Source organism: Lepisma saccharinum, chromosome 5 (assembly GCF_977018435.1).
Source record: "Lepisma saccharinum chromosome 5, izLepSacc3.1, whole genome shotgun sequence".
Classification (NCBI taxonomy): domain Eukaryota; kingdom Metazoa; phylum Arthropoda; class Insecta; order Zygentoma; family Lepismatidae; genus Lepisma; species Lepisma saccharinum.
Window position 1 is genome coordinate 2,992,312 of NC_139233.1, and position 15,766 is coordinate 3,008,077.

General features: G+C 36.7%; 1 protein-coding gene across 6 annotated transcripts in view; it reads left to right on the forward strand.

Annotated features, from left to right (window-relative positions):
- The window catches only part of Egfr (epidermal growth factor receptor), a 330,748-nt gene extending 315,436 nt beyond the window's left edge, over nt 1-15,312 (forward strand). For 5 of the 6 annotated variants that reach the window (XM_083121984.1, XM_083121982.1, XM_083121985.1 and 2 more), the window contains 7 exons: nt 349-628; nt 1,917-2,202; nt 3,962-4,192; nt 5,010-5,293; nt 7,418-7,754; nt 9,392-9,565; nt 13,365-15,312. In XM_083121984.1, coding sequence (XP_082978110.1) covers nt 349-628; nt 1,917-2,202; nt 3,962-4,192; nt 5,010-5,293; nt 7,418-7,754; nt 9,392-9,565; nt 13,365-13,681 — 1,909 coding nt within the window. In that variant the 3' untranslated portion in view covers nt 13,682-15,312. The remainder of the gene's footprint in view (nt 1-348; nt 629-1,916; nt 2,203-3,961; nt 4,193-5,009; nt 5,294-7,417; nt 7,755-9,391; nt 9,566-13,364) is intronic. The other variant, XM_083121986.1, reaches the window with a different exon arrangement.
- The last annotated feature ends 454 nt before the right edge of the window (nt 15,313-15,766 follow it).

Genomic DNA, 15,766 nt, shown 5'->3' on the forward strand with positions numbered 1-15,766 from the left:
TGCATTTTGGTTTACAAAATTGTGCATTTCGGTTTACAAAATTGTGTGTTTCTGTTTACAAAATTGTGTGTTTCTGTTTACAAAATTGTGCATTTCGGTTTATAAAATTGTGCATTTCGGTTTACAAAATTGCACATTTCAGTTTACAAAATTGTGCATTTCAGTTTTGTCCTCACATGCCATGCTGTCCAGGCTAAACCAAGATGCCCCTGGTTATTCTTGTTTACCAAAATTATCTTTGCTTCTGGAAATTTTGACATGGCTACAGCACAGTGTTCCATTAGACAGTAGCTTGTGTTCAGATTCTCGGCATCGTTCCATCCTTTATTTGTGTTCCTTGACTTCCAGGAGCGACAATGAGCAGACCCCGGCCATCTTGGGAGGAGTTGTCGGCTGCTTCGTTCTCCTCTTGGTGTTCCTCATCGTGGTCGGTTACCAGTGGCGTCAGCGAGCAAAGGCCAAAGAAAATGCTGTCAAGATGACGATGGTCCTGACTGGCTTAGAAGACAACGAACCCTTGAAGCCGACGAACGTTAAACCGAATCTTGCCAAGTTGAGGATTGTGAAGGAAGCCGAGATGAGAAAAGGTGGAATTTTGGGTTATGGAGCATTTGGAACAGTCTACAAGGTACTGAACCATAATGATTGCATGTATATGTGAATATTTTGTATTTATCTGGCATGTGTAGCTCCCATCCCTATAAAGAATGTTACTTACTGCACTGTGAGAATGGGCATCTGCAGATATTTTTTTTCAGGGTGGGGGAAACAAGGAACGAATTTTTCACCAAAACATTGCTTCTGTTTGGAGTTTTTGCATTTCTGCAATGGCCTTTACCAGTCATACTTGCAATTATTATCAGTCTTTTGTAATAATTAATGTGTTAAAAGTTACACCTTATACAGCAAAACAATATTACATCCAGGGCTGAGTCGATACCTATAATCTTACCGATTCCTACTGATACTTATATGCAGGGCTATAGCCGGGGTATACAATGCTAAATGCTGTATACCCTCTGGTTAACTTAGTCATTATCTTCTGCTACAATGATTTGTTTCGTTTATAATTATTTATGTGAATTGGCCATTACTCCAGTGAGCTTATTATTGTTAAATATTTCATGTGATCGGGAATATAATATTCAGAAGAGTGGAGAGTACGAATATATGGTATGCATCAGCATTTTATCGCCATCATTTAACTACTATAATAATTTTGTAGAAATGTGTAAAGTTAGAATATCAATACGGAGAAACTAGTACTCTCTTTTTCCATGAAACTTTTCTTCTTCTTTGGAGTTCTGTTAATGTCAGTGGTACTGAACAATTTCGATGATGGAATTTGTTCAGTGACCACTGAAATTAATGGAGCTACAAACAAAACAGTTTTGTGGAAAAAGTGAGTACTGGTTTCTCTGTATTTATCTACTACCACATCTCTCATTTCCAAAATATGAGTGTAAAGTTAAATTTAGCAGATTTTTTGCTAACAATAACAATTGTTGGTTTTTCTATTCATTTTTCAACTTTGTTATACATATTTTTTTTAAAAAAAATATTTTTTATTGTAAGTAGCAGTATTATTAAAATTGTTAACAGTTTACCAACTGATGATTTACAAAAGCAATATCGGGAAGTAAATAAAATATGGTAACATGCATGCTATACTGTAGCCTATAATTTTCCAAAATGCTTTCTCTAGCGCATTCATTATTATTGTATTGGGAATTTGTTTCAGCAAAATGAATCGCAACCTTGTACACTCCTGTTCACATAAAGTGGCACTTTGTATAGGGTTGAACAGTTGGAAGTATATGCTACTTTATCTGAATATAACAGTGTATGTGCTGAAACTGTATCCGATGCTGTAGAGTGTTCCACTAGAATTTGTAATTCCTTTTCTCTCGCAACAGGGTGTGTGGGTCCCTGAAGGTGAAAACGTGAAGATCCCTGTGGCCATCAAGGTGCTGAGGGAAGGAACGGGTGCCAACACCAGCAAGGAGTTCCTGGAGGAGGCCTACATCATGGCCAGTGTGGAGCATCCAAATCTCCTCCAGCTGCTGGCCGTCTGCATGACCTCGCAGATGATGCTGGTCACCCAGCTCATGCCCCTGGGCTGCCTCCTTGACTACGTGAGGAACAACAAGGAGAAGATAGGGTCAAAGCCACTTCTCAATTGGTGCACTCAGATTGCAAGAGGTAAAATTCATGTCCAGATTTTTTGAAGTAACAGTTACTTCCTTTCAGTAATGAAACAAATAGTTACCTTTCTGTTCATTTCAACAGTTCAACAAAAGTTATAGTTTGCCAATGAAAAGTATAACTAAAAGGTTAATCTTGATTTTTACATTTGATACAAATAAATGTTTTGCATCATGTAATTTTTCCCGGAAAATCTTTCAATTTTCCAAGATAAGTACACTTCATTATATTAAGATGTTGGCACATAGTGTGAGCTGTGCCCACATTATTGTTTCGTGCATGTCTACCTGTTTCCCATATCTAGTGCAGATTTTTCCTGGAGCTAGTCTCCTCCTGCATGTTTGGACACTATGCATGAAATATTTGATTTTTGTTATTTAGTGTCTCTCTTCTGCCACTTTTGGCTAATCGTGACAATGAGGATGAGTGATGGTATGATGAAATTGACAAAGGAATGTTCGCAAAGAACACCCATGCCCAAGCTGGGATTTGAACCCACTGCTTTGGGCATCGTAGTGTGCTGTGATAACCACTCTGCCAGTGAGGCAAAGGTCGGCAGTATACACAAAATATGTACAACTTGCAGATCACATATTGTGACTGAACTGAATACTTTTCATTATTAAGGTACATTTTATTTTACCATTTATTCAGTTTTAATTGTTATGTTTTGTGGAGAAGCACTTCTTAAATGTTTTTTACTTCATTGCACTTATATTCCTAGCAGATATATTTAACAATGTTTAAGTTTCTAAAGATTTCTAAATGGAAGAACTTGGTTGGGTTCCCATGGTAGAGATATCAGAATTTTTGGCAGAATCTGCAAGAGCAGCTCTGAGCTTTTCATCATTGCCTACATTGGGAAACCTTGAATGGCAAAGACAGCTGGACACTGTGACATGACCTCCACTATAGCTGAGATTGAAAAACATGTGCAAACTCTGTTTCTTCATGGAAGGATGCAATGCACAGGGAGAGAACATTTTTAGCCTTCCATTTTCTAAACAACTTTTATTTGATAATGTTTCAGAAAGAACTAACTGTGTACTAAATTAGTAAACTACAATGCAACATGCACTGTTTACTCACTTCCACTTAGATTCATTGTTTTAACATTTTAATATAAGTAAAATTTAGATCTGGCTACAACTACATGCAGTGGTATGTCCAAGGGGAAGGTTGGGGTCATGACCCCCCATTTTGCCCAGTATCCCCCCCCCCCAAAAAAGGATGGCAAAATGAGGGCTGTCTACTAAAAAAGTATACATAACCACCCCCGTTCGAAAATCTTGGTCACACCACTGTCTACATGTAGCCACAGTGGGCTAGTTATCGTGGTTGGCTGTCATGCAGGAGATTCATGTTCAATTCCTAGGATAGTCCCTGCATGAAGCAACTCTGGGGTTCACCCAGACTCTGGTCAGTGTGTACCAGGGGGTGTGGATTATCCACATCTCCCCATAAGCCTTTATGGCATATCATATTGCAGTGTGCTTTGTTTTGTTACTTACCTTTAAAACTACAGAGGTGATTCTTATTTTTATTCTGAACTAAACTCCATTGTGCAAAAGCCCTGTGGAAACCAGGGACTACCAAGTGGCTTTCCATTGGGTGATATATGCTCAACATGTTGAGTTCCACCTCTCACTTTCAGATTGGTAAACCTGTTTCATTCTACCTTTAAATAATTGCAGTACCTTTTCCCCTCATTCTGATCATGCACGAAGTTACCTTCATTTCTGTTCTTTCCTCAAAGGCATGGCATACTTGGAGGATAAGCGTCTGGTCCATCGTGATCTAGCTGCTCGAAACGTTCTGGTGCAGAATCCGAACTGCGTGAAGATCACCGACTTTGGTTTGGCTAAACTGCTGGACATCAACGAAGACGAGTACAAGGCTGCAGGAGGGAAGATGCCCATCAAGTGGCTCGCTCTGGAGTGCATCCAGCACAGGGTGTTCACGCACAAAAGTGACGTGTGGGCTTTCGGTAAGTGCTACAACTTCCCTTTCCATCAGCGTGTACATGGCCATACATAAGGGCAAGGGATTATGGGTCCAAACCCTTCACATTGGTTTAGTAAGCATTTCATCAAACCGCCACATGATTTGAAATGATTTTGACAATACAACTTATAAATGATACCCTGAAGAGTACAATCCATATAATGGCCAGAAATTTTGAAAGGGGGAAAGGGATATGGCTGCTTTTATAATCAGTGGCATTTTTATTATAAATTATTTTATGTATTGGATTTTTTTTTAAGGAAAACTGTACCACCCATATCCTAGTGTGCAACTATTTCTAGAGCCACGTATTTATGGTGGAATAAAAAGTGAAATTTCAGTGTTACAGTGTAAATATAACCTTAAATTTGATTTAAAAACTATACTTATTGCACACAATATTTTTTTCCCTTCTAATAGTCTTTATGTAGTTGTCAAAGTATTAATTTTATTCCTGTTAAAGTTCATTTTTGCTTCTCAAATATTCACAGCAGAATTAATCAATTTTGCATTATTTGCTTATTTCGGACTTGATAAAATATTGCATAGGTAGTAAACTAAATTTTGTGTTTATTTCACAATTTGCATAATTTTGTGACAATACTCTTTCTTTTAAAACATACAAATCTGATTTTCTGTATTTTATTATTATTATTTATTATTGTTGCTCTGAAACTACGTCACTCATTATAGTGTTTGAACACCATAGCAAGATTATTGCCCTGATATGTAAAAAAAAAAATCCATTTAAGGTTTAATTGTTTGGCATTGCTCACTGTTGTTCTTTTCTAACCTTTTAGGTGTTACTGTCTGGGAATTGCTAACATATGGAGGACGTCCGTATGAGAATGTTGCTGCGAGGGATGTGCCTGAGTTGCTGGAGAAAGGAGAGCGTCTTCCGCAACCCTCCATATGCACAATCGACGTGTACATGTTTATGATAAAATGCTGGATGTTGGCTGCAGAGAGTCGGCCAAACTTCAAAGAGTTGGCGGAGGAGTTTGCTAAAATGGCCAGAGACCCTGGACGGTACCTCTTCATTCAAGGAGACAAATTCATGCGGTTACCATCATATTCACCTCAGGTATGTTTGTAGTACAGGGCAATTAATACTCTGATATTTTCTGCTCTCAGCCTACAATGTTAATTGGACGTCGTTTATTGTCTATTGTTTTCTGCTTTTAACTATCATACTATTTCTATTTCCTGAGCAGAGGAAAATTACTGAAAGCATTCTAAAACTATATGATGCTATGGAAATGTTTACATCGCACCAAATTGTACTTGAAATAGTTTTTTTTTTCCTTAATCCAAGCTAAAATCTTTGTAGAACACTCCATCAACTCACTAGAGCCGTTTCACATGGCATTTATTAATTAGTAGCATGTACAGTGGGATGCATTAGTATTACCAAGCAAATTGTCCATCGTCATGTTTATTCTCTTTGTTTGAAGCAATTAGAGCTTCAACAATTGAATCAAAACAGTAAAGAAACTGCTGACAAACTTTGCACAAGCATATGTAAAAATAATAATAAAAAAAAACATATAGGATGCAAGATATAAATAGAGCCACATATTCATGGTGAATATCAAGATTTCAGTGCAAAAACTGGGCACATTTTGGGATCAAAAGCAGCACATAATGTGGCATTTTTGTGTTAAAATTGTGAATGTAACCCTAAATATGACTTAAAAACTAAACTTATTACAGAAAATATATTTTTTTCTCTTCTAATAGCTCATTTTTGTAGTTGTCAGGGTATTAAGTTTATTCCTGTGTAGAGTTCATTTGTGCTTCTCAAACATTTACAGCAGAATTAACCAATTTTCCATGTTTTGCATAACTCACAGGATAATGCAGACTTCAGAAGTTGTTGCATTGGAAAATAAACCGTAAATTCTGTTTGAGTGTATTTCGCATTTTGCAGTTCAATTTGCATCATTTCATGACAAAACATGGTAGGAAAATGCATCTCTTCCAAAATCATGAAAAATTAACATTACAGTATGCTATTTCACATTTTGTGTTCCTGTCAAAAATGAAATATGCATGCTTCTAGATAAAAATTATTGAAAATAGTAATCGACAATTTGCAGAGCAATATTTGTGCATCCCACTGTACTAATGAGTTAGTAGAGAATGAGCATTATGAATGAGTCTTCCTTATGAGGGTGTAATGTATGTTTGATTCTCAAACTTCACACGGCATGAACACGGTGATGGACACATTGGCACACACATCTTTGGCCGCTTTCCAGAATTCACCAGTGTGCAGGTCGATGCATCACAGAATTCATGATTGTTCGCCAGAGCAAACTGTAATGTCATCCTGTCAGTAGGGTATTCCACTGCCAAACTACCAGGTTCGATTCGCAGATAGGAATTTTTCCAACAGTGTCTAAGTAAGGCAATTCTGAGGTTCACACAACTTCTAATCAGTGGGGTTACCTGGTGTCAACCCTGGAGGGGCAAAGGTGGTTGGAGCATGGTGATGAAATTATCACCTTCACTTTGGCAGATATCAAGAATTAATGAGACCTTGCATTTACATCTCTGCGTGTCTTCATGACACTGTGGATACCTTTGTCGTCTTTTTTTTCTTAACTGGCAAAGAAAATGCATGAAAATGACAGCCTACTTTTGAATTTACATTTGTTAACGTCCATTCTGTTTAATTGTAAGGAATGTGAATGCAAGGGCAATAGTAATGCACCAGCAGTGAAGTAGAATATACTGATTTATTGCATTTGTGTTCTGCTGTAACAGGCAGGAAAATATTTATGTGCCATCGTTGTTGGTTTTGCAAAGATCGCGTATGATATTCACAAAATACCTTTAAAAATTTCATTAAGAAACAATCCAGATTTCAGGTGTTTTTCCAGGTGGCATGGTGGGAATACTGTTGTAATCAAGGGGCCACAATGAAGGCACATTCAGTTTAAAATACCCGTTGGAGTCGCAATGGTTCAGATCTCATCTAAAACGTAAGTCCAGTCCCGGTTAGCATTTCTCGGCAAGGGTGGACTTGATGCAAGCTCTTGACAGATTTCAGCACACTTTGACATTATTTCCGTTACACCGGTCTGATAAACGCTGGCGAATTCTGGAAGAGGGCCTTTGTGGGAAACTGTACAGGTAAAAGAACCGAAAAGTTTTCACCATTGAACCTGCAATTCATCAGGTTTGTTCTCGGAATTTTTTTTAGGATGAAAAAGAACTGATCCGAAACCTGTCATCGGCCATAGACGGTCCGGAAGCGTTGATGGATGCCGACGAGTATTTGCAACCTAAGTCCCGTGCCCCTCACCCCCCTTCATCTCACAGCTCAAGTTCTCCTCCCCAGACTCACGGCGACAAGTGGAGTGCCAACACTGCAACGAGTTACATGCCGGAGTCGCCGACGCCTCAGAACCAGCAAAATTGGGACCGAGAGTTTCGGTACGGACACATTGATGGATCTCAAGGTCATTCGATACCACCCATGCATTCGGATGGATCAAGTTCTCGATACTGCAGTGACCCGTTGAAAATGCTTGGGAAAGGTAAGTGATTTATTTGTAGCTGCTGTACAACATCAGTCTTGTAAATTTTCTTGTACATACAGATTTTTTAAATTCATTTTAGTATCATAGTTTGCACTTTTTTGTTCTGCTTTTTCACAGTGTACACACACTTGCTTTTAAATGAACAATGTAAAAATAAATATAGCTGATTAGTGTTAGAGTAATAGATCCATAGTACTATGATAGTGTACAATATTTGTATAGTTACCAGAAATTTTATGCTCAAGTTGTGTAAAATGCAGTCAATATGAATGGATTCGGGCATGCCTAAATTTTTTTTCTTTCTCAGCAGTAACATTCCAAAGTGTCTCTTCCAAAGAATGCAACTGCAGCACTAGCCCAAGGCCCCATGCTTAATGGGATCATGCACCAGATAAAAATAATAGATTTTGTATGGTTTATTTAAATTTATGGGACACTGGTGCTTCCAATTTAGCAACGAATCTGATTTTTCTTGATATCATGGATTGTTTTGACATAATTTATAATATCCAAACTACTGAAAAATACTTCCTTCAGAAAATCGTGTTCAAATATTTCAATCAGAAATTGTTAATGTCCACTGTTCTTTTAAGTTTAGAATGAAATCATGATGTGAAAATATTATTTTACAATGTAATTTCACTAATTAACAATTGCCATTTCGATAAGTAAAATAATAGTTTGATATTGAACCCACCCTGTTTTGTAATTAAATAATAATTAATGTTGCACCATGGCACATCAGAAATGAAAAGAAACACTAATTTTGAAACTTTTATTATCCTCTCATCATTCTGCTTATTGCTATTAGATAATAATACATAAATTAATGTAATAATGATGATATTATGAATATGTAGAACACCTGTAGTTCAGTCTAAGGAAATGAAACTGATTTCTTCTGAATAATTTGGTGTAAATGCCCCACAAATATTGTATGCCCCAGGCGCCGAACCTCCTGAGGCCAGACCTGAATACATTCTAAATTCTGGTTCCATGAGAAGATTCTTGAGTATACCTAGGTATATTCCTATTAATAAATACTATAATTGATAACTATACCTGCTTTATTTGTGGAGCTGAACCAATACCAATCTGTATCAGCCAATCTAATATTTCCATAAATAGCCTGTAACAAGGTGCAAGATTGTCATTTTGTTTTCATTTTTACGAGGATATAATTTGTTACCCTTGTTTTGTCTAATTATGAAATTTAGTTGGTTACTTCCATTAATTTAGGAGCTGAATGAACCATTTATATGGCACATTTGCAAATTTACTTCAGACTAATGTGGATAAACTTTTTCATTGATACCAGCATAGTGGTAAATGTAAATAAGGGGTACCACTGCCTTAGGACGTACACTGCCATTGCTTCTCTTTGGGAGATTTCACACCAAGTTGACAAGCAACATGCAACATGTGGCACTTGAGGATTTCACCAATTAATGCAAGACTTTGCAGCCTGACATTCTAGTCTGAAACATTGCTGTCGATTGGTTCATTCCCAAGTGACATGTATCGTGTGTCACATTTGCGTGAAATGTCCCTTAGACATACATAATGGCTTGCAGAGAAGCCAGGCACATCCTGGGAAGCAACTGCTTATGGCGCTTTGTATTTTATTTGTGTAGATTGCGATTTCTCTCAAGATGGACACGATTCCGCATCGAACAGCAAAGAGGCCCGAATAGGGAATTTGAAGTTGGATCTTCCGTTAGACGAAGACGACTATTTAATGCCTTCTGCCACGCAATCACAACCCACGTCCACATACATGGACGTGATTGGGGATTCAAAGATGTCAGGTACCTGGATAAAATTTTGTTTCCTTGACTAACATTTGTGTTGTTGAATCTAATATCCAGCTAAAGATTGAGAAGATTTTGTGTTGCAGAGACAGACTAAAGTGAATATGTGCCACTATCCAAATTTGTTTGTCGTCTTATTTATTTCCTCTAATCAATATTCATCATCAATGCTAAAGAAACAGGAAGCAACAATACACAAAACTAAATTGAACTCTTGTGTTCTGCTGGGAAGAATAGGATATATCATGTAAAAAGATTCCCAGTATAATATTTCTTCATTAGAGAATCTAGGATTCTGACATAGCAGAATCGTAAATTAGTTGCACATATTTTGATTGCAAAAGATAGAAGTAGCCCTTTTATTTATTTAGTCCGGATATGCATGCTGGTGATGGATAATTATGACTACAGTAATGCACTTGTTTTTTTAATTTGTAGTACAACGTAGAATAGGTTGAAGGAATGGAAGGTTATAACTGTAAAATGTATTTCTATCCTGTAACATATTAAATATGAACTGTGGGAGTGTTTTTTTTTTTCAAAAGTAAGAGTAGTTGAAACTTAAACTTTCTTACAGTATGTCATGAATAAGTGTAACTGTGTAATTCTAATCATTTTCGCAGATATGAACATTTGAAAGAATTAGTTATATGAGTAGCTTGTGACGTTGAAGGAATGTATTGTAATTTGGTAAGATATACATGAAGAAATGAAACATTTACAGAGATCTACATTAAAGTTGTTCAAGTTGTGGTCAAATGTCATCTGAGAAGCTCTGTGCTAGAGTATTGGTTCACATTCAAATATCCAGGTGCGATCTGGTTGCAATACACATAATGTTGTCATTTATAATGTAAAGAGTATTAACTCTGATAAACTTACTATTCATTTTTCCACGTAAGTTTTTTCAGTGATCGATTTTGCCACTCATCTGGTGGCTTCGTCCGGCGTATATGTATTCCACACGTAACTATAATGTATGTAATAATGTATTTATCTGTGAACACTTGGAGAATATATTCATCTCACTTAATAGTGCTGCAGATGTACCCCCAACCCCCACGTTTGTGCAGAGTAACTTCAAATCTCAAAACTATATATGTTATTTGTAGGGTGCAGGTTATTTGCCTGTAGTAGCCCACAGGGTGTAATATTTCAAATTCATTTTGTGGTCTTTTGAGCCTGATAACTCATTTTTATGGCATCTATTTGACATATTCCTGCCTAAAAATGTCACGTTTTAATAATTTACTCCTCCTCCGTGGCCGTGCGATCTAAGGCACTGTGCTTTGGGCTCAGACTGTGGAATGGCATGGGTTCGAGTCTGCCTGGGTTTTTGGCATGTGTATAGGAACGGTGGCAACCCACCAGCGTGAGGAAATTGGCGAGCTACGAGTGACTGGCATAACGTGGTCACGGATATCTCCTGTAATGGCTGGGGGTTCAACGTGCTGACCCCACGTCACCCAATTACTGGTTGAACATCTCCACACCTCTAGGTAGGATTGTGGGAGGGAGATAGGCCAAGGGCCTTATGGGCTGTAGAGCCATGGGTTATTATTATAATAATTTACTTATTCCTATTTTTATTTGTGACCATCACTTTTTGACATCTGAAATTAAATTAAGTGATTATCCCTGGGATATAAAAATTTGCCACTATCAAGGACTTGCATGTCGGACCAAGAAATGTTCTTGGTTACTGTAGAAGTATGTTCCACTCTGTGTGTGATACTAATATGCTACTTGCATTAAATTTCTACCCATCTCTGTTGCCATTACTGACAGAAGAGCCTGAAAGAGTATGCATAACTGAAAATAATAATTTAATTGCCGGCCTCTGTGGCAAAATGGTTAGCACAGTGCACTACGATGTCAGGGTTTCTGTGTTCAAATTCTGACCTGGACATGTCTGTCTGTGAGTGTTTCTTCATCAGTTTCATTGTATCATCACTCATTCTCATCTTCATGATTAGCCATAAGTGGCAGAAGAGCGAAGTAATCAATCAATCAATAATTTAGTTACTATTAAAGCAATTTACTTCCAGTTAATAATACATATATGTTCATATTATGAGAATGAGAGACGCAGAAGTAAATAATTACAGAGAAACTTAGTACTCAGGTTTCTGCGAAGCTGTTTTGTTGTTTGTTCTATTAATTTCTGTGGCCACTGCCACCATCCTCATTGGAACTTGTGTTGTTGCTTGGAACAAAAAGCAACAGAAACATGCCAAGCAACAGTGCAACAAGTTCTATGCAACGAGGATGGTTTCAGTGGCCACTGAAATTAATAGAACAAACCACAAAACAGCTTCGCAGAAACTGTGAATATAAATATTTTATTGTTTTAATGTAAGAAGGAAACTTTCTACAACTCCCAGACTGTCATTTGTACAACATTCCTTATTCCATATGTTTCTGAATCAGTTCATCACCATCTCAACCAATTAGGTACCTTCAGCGGCTCTGTGGTCATCTAACCCACCCTCGATTTCGCAAAGATTTTTTTTTTCTTATGAAGATTATGTGTTGCTAAGTGTGAAGAAGGAAATTCTTTAGCACTGAAAGTATTTTTTGTAGTTCTACGTGCTAGGAAACTTACATTTTTTTAATATTTAAATTCCTTACCTACGTAACGTTCATACAATTTTCCAGGGCTTCCATCATGGCTGTGCATCATGGATTCACGTCACAGGCGCACATCTACATATTCTCTTTTTCTTCTTATGATTGACTTGTGCAATGGGATAATTTGCGATATGTTATTGTGATGTATTGGCAGGTTGGACATTTCACACATTACAATTGATTTGTGATCCTCTGCGTGTGTAAATACGTTATCTTCTGGAACATAGTGCACATTTTTTTGGCCACTGCAGGCCATAAAGGGGAGGGTTGTATTTTCTGAATGACTTGTGGGATGGGATAATTTGCGACTTCTTATTTTTATGATGGGACGGAATAAGAGTGTAGTATTCTGTGGAAAAGGACAAGAAAGACTATTGACATATCATTTACTTCTCTTTTGGACTTTAAAATTTAACTTCGATCCGCAATTCAGTGACTGCCCTTGGAAGAAAGAGGTAAGTTACCGTCTGAGGTTAAATTTTAGCCATAATTTTTTTGTACCTTCATGTGTCAGTGCGGAAAATAGTGTTGGGGGCAGGTGGTTTGGCCATTTTCTAACAAGCCTTCCAAAATGCTTTCCAGAAGAACTCTATAGAGACAGGAGGGTAGCCGGAGCGGAGCTTAGGCGTTGCCGCGATAGCGGGTGCAGGCGGCAGGTTAATTACCCCAGGGGTGGAGCCTGGAATCTGCGGGAAATTTTGACAGCAATTTTCATGACATTTAGTACGGGTGCTACAAAACTAACATGGCAGCAAGTAAACTTCGACCTCGCAACTTCAAACGTCTATATCTAAACTATAAACGGCTGTACAGTATTAAATACTTCTTTCAGTGCTCCAGAATTTCTATCTTCACACTTAGCAACACATAATCTTCATAAGAGAAAAAAAAAATCCTTGCGAAATCAAGGATGGGATAGATGACCATGGACCCTCTTCAGCTCTTATTTGTCTTTCGTCACCAACCTAAAAATAAAAAAAATGTGCATAGGTATTATTGTGGAACGGAGCTCTGTTTATTTTGGTACTCTTTTGTTTTGTTTTGTTTTGTTTTGTTATTTTTTTTTAACACTAGTCTACTGTTTTACTATTTTTTCTTTCTGGTTTAAAATGGTGTCTGCTGTACTGGAAATTTCAATAAATAAATCTTTATTTTTATTTTACAGATAATGCAGAGATAAGGAATGATGTATTTAGGAATCAGCCTGATACCTTGTCCTTTGCTGGCCAGAACAAGAAGGGAGTGGATAACCCTGAATATCATATAATGAACAACCATCACGGGGTTAGTCCCCACTTGGTTGGGATCCCAACAGGGGACATGGTGGCATCCGTAATGAACGGAAGGAGCCAGATCCCTCCTGTGACCCAGCAGAAATCGTCGGAGGAGGAATCCGATCACGAATATTATAATGACTTTGATCGGTTAGAGCGTGAACTGCAACCTCTCAAGCCGTTCCGGAGAAACGAGACGACGGTTTAATAGAAATGGTTTACAGTGCGCAGTGTTCTACGTAAGCGGAATCGTACCAGTGACGAAGTGCATAAACGTTTGGTGCAACTTTTGTGGCAGTGAAGAGAAACGGAACAACCCGCAAGTGGTTAGGCATTTTTTTTTACATATATAAATAGTTTCAGCAGAAAGCGACTGTCAATAGGTGCTCACAAAAAATACTTTTGATAGGAAAATTGTGTACAGTGTCGTTACTACGGTAACAACAACAAAGAAGGAAACAAACAAATAACAATGTGTATAAACTGTTTTTATGCAGTGTAAGGTTCTGTGCCATGCTTTGGCTTGTAAATTCTTTTGTTAGAAGCGTGTGAGTGTGTTTTTCGTGTTTTATGTACATGTGTTCGTGTTTTGTGTATGAATTTAAGTGTGCATGTCACTATCGTATTATTGAAGTGAATTGTTGAGCAGTGTAAACCAAGGTAAACAATATATCTACATAAATAGATGTAAATCATATATGATACATAGTTTAGCGTCCGATTCAGGAACTTTTTATTGTTGAAAACAAATTAAGAGAAGAAACCATTTTTAAAAAAATGCATAAACAGTAAATCTTTAAAAGTCTGGTCTCAGTCCTACATTTTTCTATGTAAATTCCCCTGTCCATTGAAATATCTCGTTAACCTTAGTACTGAGAGACAAAGGTTCTTGTTTTCTTTATAAATTTCTGTATTCAAGAATCATTACTGCATTTTCCTTGTATATATTGCTCAACAGTAATTGAATAAGTGGTAACGAATGTTTTTATGTTTCAATTTGGAACTCAAGCAAGGTTAAATGGAAAAGAAATTCACTCCCAGTAACTCCCAACATATAATAACATATGCTTCAGGTATCTAAACACACATTCCAAAATGATGGGACCAAAACGATGCATGTTTGTGTGTTATTTTTGAGAAAGTAATCTACGTCATGAAATTCCACAAAAAATGTACGAATGGACACTCCTCGGTTGTAATGATCCCATTGAAAGCCCATTGTTGCAGCCAAGAAGCGTCTGTGACTCTGCATGTAGTTTTCGATTCCAAACTGAGATCTCAAAATATAACATTGTCATACTTGTTGAAATTCCACATAAATTTTTAATAAGACTTGTTTACATTATAGGAATGTATTCATGTGATCAAAGTACAAATATTCCCTTTGGTGTGTGAGGTTATGAAAAATATTTATCCTTTCCATGTTGTGTTCCTGGACACAAAAATATATATGTTTCAAAATGTATTTTCAAAAATCATTATGACAAGGTTACATTAAGGCTAATTTACATCTTTGCAGATGGTGTAAATTTGTCAGATATTTTAAAATACCTAACAAATAGAACTTGAAATGTAACAGGATTTACTTGCATGTCAGTTATTTTTTTTAGTTTCATTATCACTTGAAAGAAGTATTCTATTTGGTATGTATAAATTGGAAAAAAAAATAATAATTGGCCCTATATCAAAATTAGTATTTGTAAAGATATAAGTCTGCTGAAAAAACAAGAAGTTTCAATTTCAGTTTTAAAGTTTCAAAGTAATAATACTCCTGTCTTTATGAAGTATGAATTTTACTTTTTGATTAGGATTCAGCATCCCCTATATTCCACAGAAATTTATAAAAAGTTTGATTTACGAAATATATTTAGAGTTCACTGTTAGTTGCTTTAAATATTATTAAACATTTGACTGTTCATTATGCAAACTGACGACTCATATCAGGAACAATCTTTTCATTTACATTTTCCAATAATCTTCTTTCATTAAATATATTCTATGTATGTGTTCGGAAACAGAGAATGAAGTCTATTATCATTGAATGAATTTTTGAGTCTGTTCAACAAATTTTTATTAACAAAATGGTTGCAGGAGATAATGTGTTCAGATTTTTGTTTGAGTTTCCAAATATCAAAGGCTTGTGATTCATCTTTTCTGCAGATGACGAACTTGTTTCATTCAGAATGTGTGCATGTGTTGTTTTAAATAAATGTTTTTTTATTCTGTAGTAAGTAATATGGATGAAAGAATATTGGCGATCCACATTGTTCAATATAAATGAAATGCCATTGTG